This window comes from Cyprinus carpio, chromosome A18, assembly GCF_018340385.1.
Source record: "Cyprinus carpio isolate SPL01 chromosome A18, ASM1834038v1, whole genome shotgun sequence".
Lineage (NCBI taxonomy): Eukaryota > Metazoa > Chordata > Actinopteri > Cypriniformes > Cyprinidae > Cyprinus > Cyprinus carpio.
In genome coordinates, this window is record NC_056589.1 from 11,616,103 (window position 1) to 11,639,747 (window position 23,645).

The window sequence follows — 23,645 nt, forward strand, 5'->3', positions numbered from 1 at the left end:
GTTCCAGCTCATATTGGGGTTGAGAGGTAATGAGGAGGCTGATGCATTAGCAAAAAAGGCAATAGAACGAGAAATAGTAGATATACCAGATTTTATTTAGTAGGTCAGAAAATTAAGTCAATTATTAAAAAGAATGTTCTGAAAATATGGCAGCAATATTGGGATAATGAAATAAAAGGTAGACATGCATCAAATACAGTCAATATTGGGTAAAGGAAGAATATCAGGTAGGAGTAGATATGAGGAGAATATGATTACAAGATTAAGATTGGGGCATACAAGATTGAATAGTACATTGCATTTAATAGGTAAGAATCCAACAGGTTTATGTGAGGCATGTGAAGTTAGTGAAACAGTTGAGCATGTAGTAATGCACTGCAGGAGATATAATGTATAAAGGAAAGAGTTGAAGAAGGAATTAAATAATATAGGGGTTAAGTTTACAATTAAAAATGTATTAAAGTCAGATAGGAGTATAATAAATTGATTTGGGAAATACTGGGTTAAATAAGCGTAACTAAAAAACCTCGTTTCTTATAAATAATACAGATATTTTATTTTTTTCTCTGTCATGGGGGCTGAGAGTGGACGGAGGAGCTGAACACGCAGCGCCGGATGAAACTCTATGAAGCCTCGGTGCGGGTAAATAAGGAGAATTTATGTTGGTTGAAATGTTATAGAATAGGAAGTGTCAATGGTCCATTTCAAGATAGGTGGCGGTAATGCACATATTTGTCTGCGATCCGCCGTTAAAAAGCAAGAAGAAGAAGAAGAAGAAGAAGAAGAAGAAGAAGAAGAGATTTCACGTTGCTAGGAAACCTTTGTTTGGCATTGTCAGCGTGTGAAGCGAAAAGCCACTTTATTTTCATTTGAGGTTAACGAAAAAAAAAAAAATAACGCTTTCACAAATAATGGTAAGCAAATGTGGAAATTTTACAAAATCATGCCGTCTGTGCGTTTATTGTGGGATGACTTTTCAGCGAGAATAATCGCTGTTGTTGGTCCAAGGGTGAGACGCTGGTTTATCGACTAATTATACTAGAAGCTAACGTAAAGTCTGATAAATTTATGTTTAGTACAAACTGTATTTCCGCAAAACTAAATATTGTATCCCCTGCAGTATATTCATTTTGTTGAGTCAATCCATTAATAGTATATAAATATCTATATCCCATGCTTTTTACTACAATGATAAATAATAAAAAATCAAATAAATAAAACCAATGATTATTGTAGTTAAACAATGGTAATCATAAATTAACCATTAGTTTGCTACACTAAACTAGGCCTATAGTTTAACCATGGTATTTGTAGTAAAAACTGTGGTTATACAAATGGTAATAATAATAATAATAAAAACATGGTTACTACATTTTTAATTTATAAAACCATGGTTAATTTTCATAAAGGAAATGGGGAAATAGTTTCCTGTGCCATGCACAAAAGAAATGTACAGTATCCAGCACAATAGACATCAACTTTGTTAAAAACGTTATCTGTTTATCTGTCCATATTCCAGCCGCCAAAAAGAAAATCTTCCAACAAGTCCCCAAAGGGCAAAACCCCAACAGTAGTGGATGGCTTGTCCACAGATGAGATGTCTAAAGAGCAGGTGTGATTTTCTCATGTGTGTAGAGTCTACGACTACTAATAATAATGAAACCAAGAACACCTTGTAAATGGTAGCCATTCATTTATATTTCATTTTAACCAATATGTCTTTAACTCATGAGAGTTTGTAGTTTGGAAGAGCACATTGTGCGTCTGCGAGAGGAGCTGGACAGAGAACGAGAGGAACGCAACTATTTCCAACTAGAGAGGGACAAGATCCACACGTTTTGGGAAATCACCAAAAGACAACTGGATGAGAAAAAGTGTGAACTGAGAAAAAGAGAGCGTGACCTAGAGGAGGGCGAGGAGCGCCACCAAGTGGAAATTAAGGTGTTGAAAGTTATTTTCATAATTTATTAATTATATAATCATAATTAATATACATTCATGTTTGATTAACTATGTGTTGGCTCATAATGAAACATAACACTTTGTGTGATATGAATCTGGGTTTTGTTCAGGTTTTATAAGCAGAAGGTGAAGCACTTACTTTATGAAGAGCAAAACATGCTCTCTGAGCTGAAGGCTGAAAGTGTTGTCAGCAGCAAATTGCTGCAAAAGGAGCACGATGACTTTGAGAATCAGCTACGGAAGGACATGTGTTGCTTGAAAGTGGACATGAAAGAGCAGGAGCTGTCCAGTGAGAATGTGATCAAGAACCTTCATCTGGTATGAGTAAGATTACAGTACGGGGTAATCAGGATGTGAATTGGAATGTGGGAGGAAGGGACAAAACATTAACAGATGTTTGTTAATGTTGTGAATATTGCATGGTAAATTTGAATTTTCAACAAAATATAGTGTAGTTTGGGACAGAGGCTTCCCAGCGGACACCTTGATGTTTGAAAAGATATTAAATTGACATCAAACATTGTCGTCAAAAATGCGAATCAAAACTGATGTCAAAAAACTTCCACGGCCATTTGACAACCACAAAACTGATGTTCTTTCAACAACCAACATAATGACAGAAAATCAGTGCACTGAAAGAAAAGTTTTATTCAAACAAACTTGAAATCAATAATACAAATGTCAATTCAAAAGAAATTCACCTCTTTGATTGTGAACAAAGATCACAGAACAACAGATGAATAATTACTGACATTAGTCCATATCACAGTAATGAATTTGATTAGCTTTGCAGTGATACTTCCTGATTGTTTAATTCAAAATTGGCCAAATTCCGTGCAGTGAATTGTGGTTTTATGCCTGGACTCCACGGTTCGCATCGCAGAAATCATATGGATATATGGACAGTGTAAAAAGTTTTTTCAAATTTTAATTGTAAAAAAACAAGTTACAATTACAAACAAGCAAGCGGTTGTGTGTCACGCACATTACAAACCTGGATCAAACTAGTGCTACAGTGGTAAATGTAATCAAAGCATTTTTAGCTGTGCATACACACAAACTAACAGAAATAGTCATAGCACAAAGTCATATTTTATTGAAAAACACATTCTTGTAATTGTTAAAAGTTTACAAGATAACTTGTTTTACATGACAAGACAGGTAGCCACCTGAGAGTTACAGAATGTGAGCTGGACACAAGGTCATGGTTCGTTTTAGGATTGTCAATGCTTTTGAAGCAGACCATCACTTCTAGAATAGTGCCATCTACAGGTGTGGTGCTAAACTGCAGAGAAAGCTTTTTTGTCATTGAATGGGTTATTAAAAAGCGAAATGAGTATGTTGATCTGAAATGGTACGATGGTGTTTTAGTGCCACGTAAAAAAAAAAAAATAATAATAATTCTAAGATTACGAGATTAAAGTCGAAAAAGTCGAAATACTTTGACTTTGAGTTACAAGAATAGAGCTTGAAAAAACACACATTATTGTAATATATTTGTTTGTATTTCGCTATAAAACTGACAGATTTTGAAAGCTGAGATTTTGGAATATCTCCCGGTGCTTTCAATCCGGGCTATTTGCATGTGCAAAAGACCAGAATATACTCTCAAAATATTTTAACTTTAATCTTTATTCTCGAAACATTTCGACTTTATTCTTGTAACATTTTGACTTTATTCACGAAACATTTCGACTTTATTCTCGGAATATTTTGACTTTATTCTCGTAATATTTCGACATTATTCTCGAAACATTTTGACTTTATTCTCGTAATATTTTGACTTTATTCTCAAAACATTTAGACTTTATTCTCATAATATTTCAACTTTATTCTCGAAATATTACGACTTTAATCTATAATCGCAGGTTTTTTTTTTTTTTTTTTTTTTTTTTACGTGGCACTAAAACGCTGTCGTAGAAATGGACATTAAGTTTCTGACTTCAGTTTGATTTGGATATTTGAGCAGTTTTTTCACATCAGTGTTTGATGTCAATTTCAGATCTTTTGAATATCATTTGCCCACTGGGACATATTTTAAAATGAGATGTGGCAAATCGATGATGTCCGAGGCCCCATTAAGAAAAAATGCTACTTGAAATTTAATCAGGCTGACAAAGAATGCATATTATGCAATACATATCAATCAAGCACGCAAACCATTGATGTCAATGTGATGTCCATATGACATAAATTTGAAATCTAAACCATGACACTGATTTGATGTAAACTGAATTTCATACACTTTGGCCTGCATATACATTAAACCAATTTCAGTGTATTAACTTCATATTTATGGAATACCAAACCTGACAAAATTAGAAATAAATAAATACATAAATATACAAAGAAATGTTAAAAAGCAAAAAATAAATAAATAAATATACAAATAAAAGATTAAAAAAAGATTATTTATACTTTTATTTCCTTTTTTATGTACAGTATATTTTTCCACATTTATTTATTTTTTTTATTTTATTTATTTATACAATTATTTATTTCCACTTTATTTATTTTCACATCTATTTATTTCTACATTTCTTTGTCCGTAGGGTAATGAGAAGGGCGTACAGTAGGTAGACAACCAAAATGGGTAATACCGCCGCCGCAGTGCCGCGGCGTTAACTGCAAGTCAGTTGCGTGTTAAATTAATTCGCGAAACTACCGCCAGGTGGTGCAAAGGTACGGATTGCAAACTGAATGTAATTTTAAATTGAGATAAAAGGAGGAAGTAATACAACAATAACATTATGATATAACATTGTATCATCTTTAAAAATCATTAAAAATGTACAGTGAGTTAATTTCAAAATGTAGGATAGTCTTAGGCTACAGTCTACTCATCAAAAATTAAAAGAAAGACCTTTACACAAAGGATATATGCATGCTATTGTTATTAAACAGTCATTAAATATAAGACATATATATAGGCTACGGATAAAAAGCTAAATGTTTTCATTTCGGTTAATTCTTGGTTTAAGAAAAATCCTTCAGGTTCCATTTGCAGATCGAAATGAGAACGGTCCAGAATTTAGCAATAATTATTATTAATTCTGTTATTATTCTTGATTTTTCAAACTGCTAACACTTTGCATTTTTGAATTATGCCTTTACTGTGTGACCAAAAATTGAGTATTTTCTGTTTCAGCTGTTTGATCGCGCTGGTGCCTCACGCACATTCATTGGAAACAGTAGCCATTCACCGTGCCATTCGGCGCGAGCAGCGGCCCACTTTGGCATATTTTTGCTAATTATGATTTTATTTTTTTTTTCTTGATACTGAAACATGCGTGAACTACAAAGCCTATTTTACCTAATGAATAATAATTAAGCTTGAAATAGGCAACATCATGAATATGGAAACGTTTTGTGGATTTCTCCCGAATGAGAGCCCAACCTTACCTTATGGTTCGCTTTAAAATTATTATTCATTTATTTTTTTGTTTGTTTATAGCTAAGCCTATATTATTATATACTGCAATTTTATTTATCCATTAGAATTATATATTTTTAATTCTTGTTCTGTTCTGATAAATTTGTTAAATTTAAAGGATTTGTTGTAAAGCGAAGGGAACTAAAAATATCCTGTTGGCACATTGTAACATTATTAGGCCAGCCGTTATTATTTCTGAATGTAATTAAATGCAACTTATACATTACTTATATATTTTCTTTTCCTCTCACAAACTTAATTTATTTTTTAGCCTGTTTAAAAAAAAAAAATAATAATAAAAAAAATAAAAATAAAAACATGCAGCAAACGAAAATAGGCGATTAATTGGTTAAAATTTGTTACTGTGGGTTAACAGTAATTATAAGTATTATATACTTAGGAACAGAGTCTGGGCCTAATCTAGGCTATCCAGGGTTTTTTATATTTTTTTTTATTTTCATTGCATCTGAAAATGACTTTGTGCAGCACATTCACTTCGCACGCTCAACCTGCCTCACGCGTTGCTCAGCTGTGGACGATTTCAAAATGTTTAATATAAAGGTTGATGTCCCATTTTATACAGGAATTGTTCATTTAAAAAAAAAATCAAATTATATTGTTAGTCTAAATGAACTTGTTAACAATATAATTAGAACTATTTAACATGCACTGTGACATTTTACCCTTTTTAACTTATAAACGTCTTGAGATTTTAATGTCAGTTTAATAGTACTGAAGTTCAAGTTAAAAAAAAAAGGATTAATATGCAAAATGTCAATATTCTCATATATTAGGCCTATATTTTAATTTATATTTTAAAATTCCTTTAATAAAACAACATGCATTTTTGTTAGTCGTTACCTGTCCTTTATTTTGACAGACAACTTCTTGGGAAAATATATTTGTCTGTACACTGATTAAGAAATTGTTGCGTGTTTTATAAATTATTTTCTTTATTTTAGTAAAACGTGAGGCATTGTATAATTTCGTTCCCATTATTTAGGCCTAATTAAAACAAGAAACGAATAAATTAAAACTGCACGATTTAGCTAAATCATTGAAAGTCTAAAGAATGGATGGATTAATAAAACGTTCTCATGTTTAAACTCAAGTTCTCTCATTATAATCAACAAAATACACACAATGTAAATAAAAGCTTCATTAATTGACAACTTCAGTGATTTTAAAGGGAGCCTTCTTTACTTGCTTTCATATAATTTGAGTAAAAAAATAAAATTGCAGCCGCATTTAAATGCAGGTGTGTAAATTTGTCTGCGTGCAAGATTTGCGCGGCGCGAGTGATGCTGAGAACGTTAACGCAGCATTTATTCTTATTTGTTTTATCTTCATTACAAATCTTGTTTGGTTTTATTTTGGATAATTGCACGTAAAAAAATAATTTACGTTGTAATGCATATGCAAAATGTGAATTATTATTCATATTCAAGTGTTTGTGCGAAAATTATTAATGTGCATGCAGGACAGGGAGGCGCCCTCTAGATCACTTGAATTTTTTCCTGATAATGAATTAACTTAAAATTGTGGTGTCTCACATACATGAGAAATATATCTACAGAAAGCTTGAAATGTCTTTTAAACGAATCAATTCAGAACGAAAGCATTATGCAATCTGTGAAGGTTGTATTTCTCTTTAAAGGCGAGTCCATGTGGATAAAGTCAGCACTGTGAATTTCATCTTGCACCTGACAAGAAAACACTTGTTTATTAATAAATAATTAAAATGTCTCCTTTTTTACAATTATTGGGCTACTTCTGCCTGTGCTTTGTGGCAAACTTAATGCATCTGCTTGAGCGTGGAATATATTAAGGCTCATTATGGATTATAGATGTAAATTTAATATAAACCTGCGATTAGTTGAATAATGACAAATGAACGACTAGTATCTAGAAAAATCTTACGTGGTTGGCAGACCTATTAAATATCCTCTAGACATCTCTGTTAAAGCTTTTAAAGCATTTTATACGCATTTGCATAAATTCTTCTTTCAGAACGGTCTGTAATGGAGAGATGCTTTAACACAGTTTTTTCCTCTGAAACACAAAAACGAAAATTGAAATAAAATTGATATTTTATGTTTTGAGAATGGCCAACCCTTCTCTGCAGATATTGTTGCTTCTGGTTTGTGCATTATAAATAGGCTACAACAAAATAAAAAATAAATAATAATAATAATAATAATGTCTCCAAAAACTCCAAAAATGTTTTTGTCATGTCTGTAACACATGTGTATTCCCAAATCTAAAAAAGCATATAAAACATCATAGACGGATCATACTGATGTCTGGACTCTGTTTGGGATTTAGAAAAACATAAAGAGATGGTTCAATATATTGGTTATGAAAAGGCTACATTCTGTGAGAATTTATATTTCATAGTCTAAAAAATATTGTTAAGACGAAACAAAAAAAATTAACGCAACAGTTTGCAAATTTATTTATTTTATTTATTTATTTATTTGAGTTAAGGCAACTACCTCTGAAATTAAGTTATAATAACCAATAAACTATATTGCGCTATACAGTAGTCAACATTTGAAGTGAATCAAAAAACCTTTCTTCAAAGTTGCCCTAAAACCAAAATGACGAGGCAATCGTCCTATCTAAACCTGTTCTGCAAGTTTGATACCCTCATAAGACACTGTGCATATGAAAGACCAAGAGATTCACACCTTTATCTCGACTCCCACAAGCTATACAGAACTACCCCCCAGCCCCCTCCAGACGAACTGAACTCGGTCTGTTTGTTGGCTGTGTTGTCATGTTACTGGGTTGAAACATGCCTGCACTCACAGCAGCCCTACTCTTTGTATTCATTATTTTCCCGCAGCCCATATTATTATCACTAGACCAAAATAATAACAAATTATCAATTGATAATTAATCATTATTTTACGAAAATCATTGTTATTTGTGAACGTAGCGTTTGCGGAAGGCTTTAAGAACAAGCGGAGTCCTCCATCAGCTGCTCCCACTTCACAGCGCGCGGGACTCGCGCTAACTGCACTCGGATTCAGAGTCGCAAGTTTTGATTTAACTAAATCAATTTGAGCGAATACAACTTACTGATCACGAGCCCAACATTTAGCAAGACAGAAAACCATTCAGTCTACCTGAAGGAAGATGTATTTCATTGTAAGTTAATGCTGTTAAATAGAGAGTTAAATGGAGAGAGAGAGAGAGAAATAAAAAAAACCGTGTTGCTATTTCTAAACTTGGAGCTCATTATATTGAAGTACAAATCCAAACACCAGAAGCAACCTACACTCTCAGTGTTCTTTCATTGAAAAGTATGTTTTTTGTTTATTCACAGGCTATATGGATGAAATAATATTTTAGTTCAAAACTTTAAGTGCCATTGTTTAAATAAAATGCTTTATTGGCTAACGTCTCATAGACCTCACAGTATTTTCACCTCCTAAATCACTAACCTTTAAAGTCATAATTCTATAATGGTCAAATTTACTCAGGCCGATACTTAGTTCTAATTATATTGTAAACAAGTTCATTTAGACTAACAATATAATTCGATTTTTTTTTTAAATGAACAATTCCTGTATAAAATGGGACATCAACCTTTATATCAAACATTTTGAAATCGTCCACAGCTGAGCAACGCGCGAGGCAGGTTGAGCGTGCGAAGTGAATGTGCTGCACAAAGTCATTAGCAAATGCAATGAAAATAAAAAAAATAAAAAACCCTGGATAGCCTAGATTAGGCCCAGACTCTGTTCCTTAGTATATAATAATTATAATTACTGTTAACCCACAGTAACAAATGTTAATGTATAAAATGCTTTAAAAGCTTTAACAGAGATGTCTAGAGGCTATTTAATAGGTCTGCCCCCCACGTAAGATTTTTCTAGTTAGTCGTTCATTTGTCATTATTCAACTAATCGCAGGTTTATATTAAATTTACATCTATAATCCATAATGAACCTTAATATATTCTGCGCTCAAGCACATGCATTAAGTTTGCCACAAAGCACAGGCAGAAGTAGCCCAATAATTGTAAAAAAGGAAACATTTAAATTATTTATTAATAAACAAATGTTTTCTTGTCGGCTGCAAGATGAAATTCACAGTGCTGACTTTATCCACATGGATGCGCCTTTAAAGAGAAATACAACCTTCACAGATTACATAATGCTGTCGTTCTGAATTGATTCGTTTAAAAGACATTTCAAGCTTTCTGTAGATATATTTCTCATGTATGTGAGACACCACAATTTTAAGTTAATTCATTATCAGGAAAAAATTCAAGAGATCTACAGGGCGCCTCCCTGTCCTGCATGTGCATTAATAATTTTCGCACAAACACTTGAATATGAATAATAATTCACATTTTGCATATGCATTACAACGTAAATTATTTTTTACATGCAATTATCCAAAATAAAACCATACAAGATTTGTAATGAAGATAAAACAAATAAGAATAAATGCTGCGCGTGTACTCAGCATCACTCGCGTTGCGCAAATCTTGCACGCAGACAAATTTTACACACCTGCATTTAAATGCGGCTGCAATTTTATTTTTTTACTTAAATTATATGAAAGCAAGTAAAGAAGGCTCGCTTTAAAATCACTGAAGTTGTCAATTAATGAAGCTCTTATTTACATCGTGTGTATTTTGTTGATTATAATGAGAGAACTTGAGTTTAAACATGAGAACGTTTTATTAATCCATCCATTCTTTAGGCTTTCAATGATTTAGCTAAATCGTGCAGGTTTAATTTATTCGTTTCTTGTTTTAATTAGGCCTAAATAATAGGAACGATATTATACAGTGCCTCACGTTGTATTAAAATAAAGAAAATAATTTATAAAACACGCAACAATTTCTTAATCAGTGTACAGACAAATATATTTTCCCAAGAAGTTGTCTGTCAAAATAAAGGACAGGTAACGACTAACAAAAATGCATGTTGTTTTATTAAAGGAATTTTAAAATATAAATTAAAATATAGGCCTAATATATGAGAATATTGACATTTTGCATATTAATCCATGTAGCCTAGCTCACTAAAATAGGCAATTTCTTTTGAATAATATAACACATAATTCATATTATATAAATAATACTGCACACCTATTAAATGTGTCAAATCTAAAATATGGTGTAATACTGTGTAGCTTAGAGAAAATATAAGCACAGGCTCAGGCACAGGCTTGACATTTATCCTGCTTGAATTCGTTCTAAGAAATGCACATAACTTCAAAAGTACCAAACTTTCATCTGTGAATATTAAATATTGTAACTACAGCGTTTTTCTTTCATTTTCCCTGACTGCAGCCGTCAAATGTAACACATCGGTGAGACAAAGCTGATTTCTATTTGCGAAAATGTGCTTTGATGCGCTTGTTTGATAACTTGTGATTAAAGCGCCACTCAGTGGTCAAAAGCTGTAAATGCACTTTGCAGATGCCGTGGCGGCGGTACGAGCGGCGGTAGAAGCAACGTTTTGGATGGCCACCTACTGTACTTTACCTCAGGAATAGCAATCGAGCAAAAGTTTAAGAGTTGTAAGCTTTGAGGCCACAGTGACACCTTGTCCAAACAAAATACAAGCACTGTAGCCTACATGACGTGACTGTTCATAATGGGATGAATGACTTAGATTGTATACATAGAGTTAGGGTGATATTAAATTACTTAATTAACTTAAGTAGCTTATTAACATGCACATTACTAGAATATTAGCCATTCATTAGAACAAAAAAACCAAATAAAAACAAATAAAAAAACACTACCATATTAAAAAAACAAAATACTAAACAAAACACAAATAATAAAAAAAAAAAAATAAAAAAATATTTATAATTATTACTTTTCTTTGTATATTTATTTATTTTTGCTTTTTTACATTTCTTTGTATATTTATTTATGTATTTATATATTTCTAATTTTGTCAGGTTTGGCATTCCATACATATTTTCACTCATTTACCACTGGAAGAAATTACTGTCCAAACTGGCATTAAAATTATGTTATACAGCATCTTGATCAAGACTTGACTAACATTTGACGTCAAATTGATATCAATTGACATTGGGGTGCACGCTGGATTTTATTCTAATATTGTACAGTCGTGGCCAAAAGTTTTGAGAATTACATAAATATTAGTTTTCAAAAAGTTTGCTGCTAAACTGCTTTTAGATCTTTGTTTCAGTTGTTTCTGTGATGTACTGAAATATAATTACAAGCACTTCATACGTTTCAAAGGCTTTTATCAACAATTACATGACATTTATGCAAAGAGTCAGTATTTGCAGTGTTGGCCCTTCTTTTTCAGGACCTCTGCAATTCGACTGGGCATGCTCTCAATCAACTTCTGGGCCAAATCCTGACTGATAGCAACCCATTCTTTCATAATAACTTCTTGGAATTTTGTCAGAATTAGTGGGTTTTTGTTTGTCCACCCGCATCTTGAGGATTCACCACAAGTTCTCAATGGGATTAAGATCTGGGGAGTTTCCAGGCCATGGACCCAAAATTTCAACATTCTGGTCCCCGAGCCACTTAGTTATCACTTTTGCCTTATGGCACGGTGCTCCATCGTGCTGGAAAATGCATTGTTCTTCACCAAACTGTTTGTTGGAAGAAGTTGCTGTTGGAGGGTGTTTTGGTACCATTCTTTATTCATGGCTGTGTTTTTGGGCAGAATTGTGAGTGAGCCCACTCCCTTGGATGAGAAGCAACCCCACACATGAATGGTGTCAGGATGCTTTACTGTTGGCATGACACAGGACTGATGGTAGCGCTCACCTTTTCTTCTCTGGACAAGCCTTTTTCCAGATGCCCCAAACAATTGGAAAGGGGCTTCATCGGAGAATATGACTTTGCCCCAGTCCTCAGCAGTCCATTCACTATACTTTCTGCAGAAGATCAATCTGTCCCTGATGTTTTTTTTTGGAGATAAGTGTCTTCTTTGCTGCCCTTCTTGACACCAGGCCATCTTCCAAAAGTCTTCGCCTCACTGTGCGTGCAGATGCGCTCACACCTGCCTGCTGCCAATCCTGAGCAAGCTCTGCACTGGTGGCACTCCGATCCCACAGCTGAAAACTCTTTAGGAGACGATCCTGGCACTTGCTGGACTTTCTTGGACGCCCTGAAGCCTTCTTTACAAGAATTGAACCTCTTTCCTTGAAGTTCTCGATGAACCTATAAATTGTTGATTTAGGTGCAATCTTATTAGCCACAATATCCTTGCCTGTGAAGCCATTTTTATGCAACGCAATGATGGCTGCACGCGTTTCTTTGCAGGTCACCATGGTTAACAATGGAAAAACAATGATTTCAAGCATCACCCTCCTTTTAACATGTCAAGTCTGCCATTCTAACCCAATCAGCCTGACATAATGATCTCCAGCCTTGTGCTCGTCAACATTCTCACCTGAGTTAACAAGATGATTACTGAAATGATCGCAGCAGGTCCTTTAACGACAGCAATGAAATGCAGTGGAAAGGTTTTTTTGGGATTAAGTTAATTTTCATGGCAAAGAAGGACTATGCAATTCATCTGATCACTCTTCATAACATTCTGAAGTATATGCAGCAGCAACTTTTCCAATTTCCAATATTTATGTAATTCTCAAAACTTTTGGCCACGACTGTACACTTGTATACCTGAATCTCAGATATATCTGCTTTTTCCCCTGCATATTCACAGACATAAAGAAAAATATTTTGTGTTAGGTCAACAACCTGTGTTGTCAGTGTGCAGTAGACACACCCATCTTAACGTTTTCCATATTCAGTCTCATGGTGCCTGAAAAGACAATTATATTATATTTAAGTAAACTTTAAATTACAAGTACATTACTCCCAGTCCCCCTCCCCGTAATTTGCACCCTGGTTATAATGATTACCATTACAATGACAGTTACACTTTTGCTTTAGATCTCAAATGAAAATAAACAAAATTGTCTTTCAACAGAAACACAATGAGGAAATTACTATTCTGAGAAATGATTTTGCCAGACAAGTACGAGGTAAAGTCTCTGTCTTTATTTATTTGGATGGACTAGAACAGCGGTTCCCAAACTGGGGTACGTAGACTGACCACCAGGGTGCACGGAGGAATTATTTTGATGATCTGTGTGCAAACATGCAGGCCCATCCATCTCACTAAAAAAGATAGGGAGTAATAATCGTTTTTTTTTTTTTTTTATATAACTGAAATTTGATGTTTTCAAATATACACTCAGGACTTAACATTAAAACCCGCCAAGCTGCCAAATGCAGGTGGATTTCAGCAGTGGCATGGAACACGGTCACTGCCACTATATAGTCACTTTGGAGGGCTGGCATTATACAGTAACAGAGCTCGACATAAATGCTTGTCTGTGACACGTGGAGTTTTTTAAAGGGGCAAGTAAAAAGGAATTTTACATACCAGGCTGGACAATCAACCTGATTAAAACATCTAACTAGGGAAGCATCTAAATTTACTCAGATTTTATTACATGTGGTGTAAACGGCGATTGATAATGAATATTGTATTGACATTAACAAAGTTGTGGCAGTTGAGACTTGCGCAGCCTGTCTGTGTGTGAGACAATCTCTTGGAGAAATCAAAACAAATGAACAAAACTGCACACAGAAGAAACATACTGCAGTAAAAATTTAGTTTTTATATTTATAACATATAGCCTAGATAAGCAACATGACCAAGAGAGTGCAGTTTTCCCTGAAAACAAGTACGATTGCAAATTTGACATTGATTTTATACAAGAGTTCAAACTAGAAGTTAATATCATGTGACTTATATTTTAGTACAATATTGTCAATATTGACTGTTTTTGCTTGATTTGGTTAACGAAAATAGTTCCAAACAAAGATCACAGCAGAACAGTCGCACATCTCATAGCCAACACACTATAATATTATAAAGTAATTTTGCAGTGTAAATGCATTCATGCTACATTTCAGCTATTTTAAACTGTGTAAATACATCTTAGTTGCTGGTGAGCCAAAAGGTTAATGTCAAACCCTGTATACAGTGAATATATGTATTTAGTTATTGCAGTTAGAAATATGGTCTTTAACTGGAGGATGGTGGTGATACATGTCAAACACTAGAAAGGGATGCACGCTACAAAAAGTTTGGGAACCACTGGGCTAAAATTTTACAACAGTTTTCTTGTTCCATAGAACTAATTTTGAGCACTATATCAAGTAAATCTGTCTTTAAAGCATACTATTTCAATTCATCTCAATGGATGTGCAGCATATTTAATGCAGCATATTTGATTTGAAATCAAGTCTTTTTAGAAATGGTCTTGAGGTGAACAATTAATCCATGCAAGTAGACCCATAGAAAAAACAGTTTGTCTTGCCATCTTTAATCAGAATCTAAAAATTTGCTTCTGCTCTGGAATGGCATTACTTCTCTAAAGACATCAGTTTGATAGTTTGGGCAGAGTATCCTTAACCATGCCCCTCCAATTGTTAGTTTGCTACGAGCAAGAGATGCCAGGCATGTGCTGTAAAATAAAACCCTGCCCTCTATTCAATATTCTGTTTCAGTTGGAAATACATCACAATGCTTCAGTAAAGCAGGTAGCAACTTCTGGTTCGTGCAGACTTAAAATACCTTGTTTATTTGTTTTCATTCATTCTTGCAAGCACACTATCAGCAGCTATCACTCTGCTGCTCCCATCTGGTTGCCCACTGAAGCTAAGCAGGGTTGAGCCTGGTCAGTACCTGGATGGGAGACCTCCTGGGAAAGCTAGGTTACTGCAGGAAGAGGTGCTAGTGAGGCCAGCAGGGGGTGCTCACCCTGTGGTGTGTGTGGGTCCTAGTGCCCCAGTATAGTGACGGGGACACTATACTGTCAAAAAGCACCGTCCTTCGGATGAGATTTTAAACTGAGGTCCTGACTTATGTGGTCATATACTCAAAAAGAGTATAGGTTTGACCTCGGCATCCTGGCCAAATTCACCCATTGCCCTCTGACAATCATGGCCTCCTTATCATCCCCATATAATGACTGGCTTCATCACACTGTCTCCTCTATACCAATAAGCTAGTGTGTTGTGGGCATTCTGGCACACTTTGGCTGCCGTAGCATCATCCAGGTGGATTCTGCACACTGGTGGTGGATGAGGAGACCCCCTCTCACAACGTAAAGTGCTTTATAAATGTAATGAATTATTATTATTATTATTATTATTATTATTATTATTATTATTATTATTATTATTATTATTATTATTATTTTATTAGTGGAATAATGTAGGCTGTAGTGATTGAGAGTATAGGGGTGATATCAGACACATCATGTGCATTGTGTGTCTTTTCCAGACGTTTTTCACAAGATAACAAATCTCTGAAAATGAGTTGAGTTGAATCAGGTGTGTTTTTTTAGGGAAACTTGCTATGTCATGCGTCTCGTTCCCCTTCTCATGGAACCATGGTTACATGCATAAGCTGAGATGTTCCCTTTCGAATGGGAACTCTACACTGTGTCCCCTAGAAGGCTCTTTGGGGAACGGAATACCTATGCCACCATGCTGAAGGGATGAGTGCCTAAATGGCTAAACCAAGTCAAAGACTCAGAGGAGTCCTACCCCTCAACAACATCATAGACCGGAGCTTCTCAAGAACGAGGCCTCCACAGGAAGCCTGACTACATTCTTATTGAGGTCACATTGAAGAAAGCTCACAGAGAGTCCAAAATGGCCCATGAAGCTCCGGAGAGTGGAGGTTTAAATAAAATACCTCTTAAAAGAGTCAGCCTAGCAAAACTCATACTACCTAGCCAATACCAAGTTGAACTCAAGGAGCGAAGGCCTCAGCATAACGACTTTCTAAAACGAAAGGAGACCTAACTACACCCCACACTCAGGATGTCTTGTAAGGAGGCTCACAGAGAGCCTACAACTCACAGATACTGCCCTAGCAGAGCCCTTGGCAAGTGGAGACCTTAAATAATATAACTCTCCTCTGGCAGAACTCTGCTCTGCTCCTCTCAGGCAAGAGGAGGCCTGTCGACACTTACAGTAGATGGCGGAGGCCTCAACATGACAACTCTCTAAATGAGAGGAGGACTAACTACATCCCACACGCAGGACATCTTGTAGGGAAGCTCACAGAGAGCCTACAATGCACAGATACTGCCCTAGCGGAGCCCTTGGCAAGTGGAGGCCTCAAAAAAACTCTCTATAGCGAGAGGAGGCCTGATGACGCTCACAGTAGATGGCCGAGCCCCAGCCCCATTCATGGCTTGAGGCTTGAACCTGGACCGGCGCGGCATAAAGGTTTTAAATTCAGCGGAGCACTTCTTCGCCTCCCGAAACTTCCACTGTCTCAACAGATTTACCGAAAAGTTTGGAAGCCAAAACTGGTGATTCGAGGAGAGAGTTTTTCTCCTCCTCCCCGATATCTGCCAGATTTAGCCACAGATGTCTTTCCATAGCCACCGATAGCGGCAGCAGTTTGCTTAGTGGCACAGAGAGCCAAATCCGTGGTATGTCACAGCAGCTCCTCCACCGCCTCCGGAGGGAGTCCCCGGCCCTGGTCAAGGTCCTTCAGCAGGTCAGCCTGATAGCCTTGCAACACAGCCATTATGTGGAAAGTGTAACCCGCAGCAGCTTAGTTGGCAGAGACGGCGTCTTCAATGCGGATACCTCAACAACCGAGAGATAGCTAGCCAGCATCTCTTCAATCGGAGGCTTCAACGCATATCCATATTTCTGCATTCCCTCCACATCAGCATAGTTTACTTGTGAAAAGTTAATGCGAGCAGAATATGGCTTTACCCAGGCTCTCCGCACCTCAGTGTGAAGATCTGGCAGAAAGGGAAGACTCATACGAGCTTGGGTGGTTATGTCCTGACAAAAAGCATTCATCGAGGTGACCACGAGGGGGCTCGCAGTTCTCGCGCCTCCACGGCAGATCTAATCTTTCCGTAGCGCGAGACATAACATCCAACAGCTCGTCATATGCGGGGCAGGCGGGCTGTGAGTGCTCAGAAACATGGTCAACCTCAACAGCCTCTTCCTGCTAATCTTGGCTTAAGGCGAGGAGCACGCTCGCTGCCGGATTGGATGATGTTAGAGACATGCTGTGCTGGTGCTTGCCATAGTTCTGCCGTAATTTGATTAGATCACATACTTAGACAAACGGACTCCTTGAAGACAAGAAAGAGGATTACAGGTGCCCCTTTATACTCTCGGGCGCACCTATTGTGACGACATAGGCTGCCGCCTGCCAATGTCAAGTTCATTGTCATGATTAGACTCATGCTTCAGACACCGGTCATGCCAAAGACATTATATATAACGTATACATGTGCGTAACATGAATACAACCCAGACATTGGTCTCTTCATGGCTGTTAGCGTTTCCCAAATAAGCATTAATTTGGGTTGTGCATATAAAGTTATCTCAAGTGCACACAGGTCAACTAATAATGTGTTATTAAGGTTATTCAAAGTAAAAAGTACATTTTTGTTATTAATTTAATGCAATGTCTGGACTTTTTTTCACTTTCACATTTTGAAGTGCTTTGAGTAGTAAATATTCTCAGTTAAATACTGTAACAGTATAATGTGACAAAATAAAAGTGTATGGGAAGTGAAGAGCTTTCTAGGCCGTAAAAACTTGCTTTAATGATTTAACATGGGAGTGAAAATATTGTCACAGAAATTGAGTCCAAATATAAGAAAAGGATGCAGAAACTACGGCAGGAGGAAGAACTGAGACGCAAAACAGAGATTCATGAGCTCGAGGAACGAAAGAACAGTCACATCAACATGCTGATGATGAATCATGAAAAGGCTTTCAGAGACATCAGGAACTACTTCAATGACATTGTCTACAAGAATTTGGACCTTATCACTTCACTCAAGGTAAAAAATCTAATTACAGAGTTTCTCTCATTAAGTTGTTTTTAGGAACTCATAGTCACCATTGCATCTTCTTCAAAATTATTACATCTACATTTATGTATCTGGCAATCAAGCTACACTACCAGTCAAAAGTTTTTGAACAGTAAGATTTTTTCATGTTTTTTAAAGAATTATCTTCTGCTCACCAAGCCAGCATTTATTTGATCCAAAATACAGCAAAAGCAGTAATATTGTGAAATATTTTTACTATTTAAGATAACTGCTTTCTATTTGAATATATTTTAAAATGTAATTTATTCCTGTGATTTCAAAGCTGATTTTTTTAGCATCATTACTCCAGTCATTACTTTTATTATTATTATTTTATTAAAGGGGTCCAATTATGCTCTTTTACAAAGTCTTGATTTTGTTTTAGGTGTGTACTAGAATAGGCTCTCACACTAGGTTGTTCGAAAAACACATTATTTTTCACATATTTTACATTATTACAACACCTCTCTCCCAAATTTGGCATGAACGGTCCCTGTATCAAATGAAGGCCCACCTTCTGAAATATGAGATGTGCTGTGATTGTTAGCTGGGCCAGTGTGTGTTGTGATTGGCTCCACTCTATGCCTGGTCACGAAATGTCATGCCCCTTACCATAGCCACCTGCCAGCTTCACAAATATTGCGTCCAAATCAATTTGAGCGTGATTTAAACCCGGATGATTGTAACCACTGTAAGCTTGTCTGCCTTGGAAAAGCTAGCGTGTCTCCAACATAGTGATTACACTTGTTGCCTTCTCTAGTGCTGCTCAACCAGGTCTCATCCCATTCGTCAATCTTTGTGATGTCACAAATCCCTGAAAATATGCTTTGTAGTCCAAACGAGTCGTTAGTTGTAGTTTTTGAAAAGTGATTTCTGTTAAAAAAAAATACCTCCTTTTGAATTGGACTTTGAGCTTTGAAAGTTTGCAGATCATTTTTATGCTCAAACAGCAACTTTACAGACTAACAAAAGTTAAAAAGTGAAAAAGCATAATAGGACCCCTTTAAATTATTAATAATATTTAAAACAGCTGAGTACATTTTTTTTTCAGGATTCTCTGATGAATTGAAAGATCCAAAGATCAGTATTTATCTGAAATGAAAAAAAGCTTTTGTAACATTATACACTATACCATTAAAAAGCTTGGAGTCAGTATATATATATAGTATAAATTAATACTTTTATTTAGCACTGGTGCTTTAAATTGATCAAAAAGACATTTATAATATCACAGAAGATTTTTATTTCAGATAAATGTTGTTCTTCTGAACTTTCTATTCATCAAAGAAATGTGAAAACATTCTACGCTGCTGTTTTCAACATAATAATAATAAATGTTTTTTGAGCAGCAAATCAGAATATTAGAATGATTTCTGAAGGATCATGTGACACTGAAGACTGCTTTGAAGCTTTGAAATCACAGGAATAAATTACATTTTAAAAATATATTCAAATAGAAAGCAGTTATTTCAAATAGTAAAAATATTTCACAATATAACTGCTTTTGCTGTATTTTGGGTCAAATAAATGCAGGCTTGGTGAGCAGAAGATAATTATAAAAAAAAAAAAAACATTAAAAAACTTACTGCTAAAATTTTTTTGACTGGTAGTGTATATTTACATATGTTTGTGTGATATTTTTTTTTTTTTTTTGTCAGTTCTTAGTCATTTTTGTCTCTGGTGAAATGTGTGCAGGAAGAGTTGAAGGAGATGAAAAGGAAGGAGGAGAAGAGAAATAAAGAGATGGCTGAAGTGCTTGAGGAGAATAAGGACCTTAGAGAGTCTCCACAAAAGGCCAAAGAGGAAGTCGCAGAACTCCAGAAATTGCTCTCCAACTATGATAAGGACAGGAGTGCTCTAGCTGTACGTTCAGGGTCTAAAGTAGCAGACACTGATCTGTGATAGTGTTACATGTTTAACTATAACAATAGTTTTAATAAATCTAATTAATGTATGGAATTCCTGTTCTTTGTTTTGCTGTCAGAGAACAAGAGCTCGTCTCAAAATATCTGAGAGAGAAATGAAGGAGCTTAAGTGGGTGCATGAAGTGTTGGAACAGAGATTTACTAAGGTGATTGGAGGAACAGCATCAGACCTTTATAACACACTGAACTAGTTGTGGCCTTAGAAAGTTTAGTAGAATTTTTTTTTTTTTTTTTTTCATCTTGATAACATGTCTGCCATCACATGATACAAATCTCTGTTCAGTGTACACACTACAGTAGTACACACCAGCCAGATAATTTTTATTATTATTAAAGTTATTTTTTAATTAATTATTGTATTTTTCTATAACATCATTATATTGGATAAGAGTTATCTCTCAGATTTTTTGTGTGTTCATATTGATCCATTAGGACTGCTGCATGTGTAATAACTGAAGACACTTTGTTGTGTAGGTTCAGTTGGAGCGAGATGAGCTGTACATGAAGTTCACTAAAGCCATCCAGGAGGTTCAGCAAAAAAGTAGCTTTAAAAACCTGCTACTGGAGAGCAAACTGAGTGCACTCATCACACTGAAGAAGAAGGAAGCGCAGCTCAGTGAGGTGCTGTCTGCTTCCAACCTGGACCCCAACACCCTCAACATGGTCACCCATAAACTAGAGGTACATTTCTGTGCGTACATATTTACATACAAGCATTTGCAGAGGACCACCACAATAATATATGACTGAATTAGAAAAATAAAAGTCAGGCTTACAGAAGTGTTTGTTAATGTGTCTATACAATTGTTTTATTTTTGTCTAGGAAGTTTTGGAGTCCAAAAACCATGCTATCAGAGACTTACAGTATGAAGTGGCACGAGTTTGCAAGGTAAGAAACTGTTCTGTATAAGGTTCCATAAAGGGTTTACATCAAACTTTATTTGCACATATATACATGAAGCACTGGAATACACAAATGTGAAGTAATCACACATACATGTATAGTATGGAATGCTCAAACAGTACATATAAATAACATTATACACACCAATGTACACACATACACTTATAAATGTTGTGGCACACACATATACACATAAAACATTATGCACATATTCACAGTCTTAAAATCAATGTTAATGTGTGAATTGGGCTGAAACAAGATAAGACAAGATAAGTAAAGAATATAATGTTAGAATAGCATGGCAGAGTGCTTATTTGTCTCCGTGAATGGATGTTGAAATGAAAACTTAAATTAATCTTCACTGAAATGTGACTAAAAGTTGGTCATGTGACACAGACACACTAACAAATAAAACATTTATTGTTATTAGATTAAAAATAGCATGTAATTTAAAAAATATCTTACAATATGTATTAACGACACCCTATTGTGATTAAGTGTAGCTGTATATTTCCATCCACAGGCCCATAATGACCTGCTGAACACTTCTGTAGCAAAGCTGCGGGCATTTGGGATCCCTGTGGAAGAACTCGACTTTAAGCCACTCGAAAGCAGTTCTGGGCAGAGTCTTGGTCAGGGCCCTGCTTCCCTTGTTTCTGCTCCAAATTAGCAAGAAAAGGAAAAATATGTTAAATCTCAATAGAATGATAAAACTCAATGCATGTATACACCCTTAAAAGCTCTGAAACATATCAAGTCCACATGCAAACACACTTATGAAATTCTAATACATTAAAGATTATTCTTTAAGATTTATATGTATGTGCAATTAATTTTATGGATATGCATGAGATTCTCAGTATAAATAATTTTCAGTGTGAATGTAAGTCTCTTCGTCTTCACAAAAATGTTGTGAAAAAAAAAATCATAAAGTGTTTATCCATCATACTTAATATGACAGATGTTGTGTGGGGGGGGGGGGGGGGTCACTTTCTGTCTGAGTTCCTTTTATTTCACCTTATCTTATGTTATACATTCCACAACATTTTACACTATACTTTTTAAAATCAATTTCCTAATTATACAAATTAGCCTAAATTAACATAGTAATTTATACTAATGTAGTAATTTATAGTGTAGTAACTTATACTACACATATTTAGTTACACATATTTAGACGCAGCTTAGGTTGAAGAACAAACTAAATAGGAGAACAGGAAATGAAATAAACACAACAAAAGTCCATAATCGTGACAGGTGTAGTTCACCAAAAAATCTTGCAAACCTATTGCCTGAAAAAAATGTATTAAAGTTGCTCAGAGTTTTCCAGACTTGGCTTCTGAATTCTGATATTTCTGAGTAATGGCTGCTTTCACTGACTTAATGTTTCTGAGTATTGTGCACATCCACATTAAGAACTGACAACTCAAAATAAGTATTTAAACTTGAGTTTTTAGTTAAAATGATAATAGGCCTTTCAGTAATATCAACTAACAAGTAACATGTAGTATTTCATCATTGGCTGTTTCTGTTTGTTTATAAAGCTTGATTAAAACAGCATAATGTTTAACAATGTGCTGTACAGTCACATTAAATAAAATTATAAATTGCGGCAGCAGGTCCGTGCACAGGGAGGTGGCCCGGTGGCTAGAGCAACTGCCCCTTTGCCCTCATTGCCTGAGTTTCCCCTCTCACCAAATCCCCCCATCACTCCAGCTCAAAGCGGCCTGTTCCCGCTCCACTAAAGATCCGCTGATTCCACTAGTCCGTTCCGTGTTTTCCCGCCCACTCTGCAGCATTTATCACGATCTGTGTGCTGCTCTCTGGAGTGGAGACCACAGTTCCCAATGTTGTTGCATTAACAACCCTGCTCCTCAATCCCTTTTAATGCAGGGAGAGCTACCTTCCTACAGAGCTTTCGACCAACTTCAAACCCCTGCTCCAACACACCTCTGTAGCCCTGAACAAGTTGTTCAGGGCTACAGACAGGTGTGTGTTTGAGCAGGGTTGGAGCTGAAGTCTGCAGGTCGGTAGCTCTCCAGGAGCAGGGTTGGAGATCCCTGCATTAAAAGGTAGATGCATTACAATCCACATTACAGTCAGTGAATGATTCGCTGAATTAGTAATTTGGTAGTTTGTTTTTGTATTTCTGTCAGTAATGATTTGCTCTAGATCTTTTAAAAGTGATAACAAAATATCCACGATCTTAGAATTAGAATGTCTAATCAAATTATTGTACCTGATCAGATCTAATATAAATAACACAAAATTTGCTGTTGTTGGCACACTTTGTAGACAAAAATAAATAAAATAAAATGCCTTCGCAAAAAAGAAGACTAAGGCAGCTCAACATTGCAAACATGAATACAAAGCTCCAGCAGGAAAATCATCATGTATAATATTTAGCAGTTATAATATAAATTTATGCTGTAAAATATTAAATTAAATGTCTAATACTTCTAGGGGAGAGTGGGGTAAGATTAGCCATTTTTTACTTATGGGGTCCTCAAGATAA

At 35.5% G+C, this 23,645-nt stretch overlaps 1 protein-coding gene across 1 annotated transcript; it reads left to right on the forward strand.

Annotated features, from left to right (window-relative positions):
- The first annotated feature begins 1,728 nt into the window (after positions 1–1,728).
- LOC109071312 (dynein regulatory complex subunit 4) lies at positions 1,729–21,946 on the forward strand. The gene is made up of 9 exons (XM_042775797.1): positions 1,729–1,950; positions 2,083–2,280; positions 13,354–13,408; positions 18,066–18,271; positions 19,997–20,164; positions 20,286–20,372; positions 20,701–20,907; positions 21,050–21,115; positions 21,654–21,946. The coding sequence occupies exons 1-9, from the start codon at positions 1,729–1,731 to the stop codon at positions 21,798–21,800; spliced, it is 1,356 nt and encodes a 451-aa protein (XP_042631731.1). The 3' UTR covers positions 21,801–21,946.
- The last annotated feature ends 1,699 nt before the right edge of the window (positions 21,947–23,645 follow it).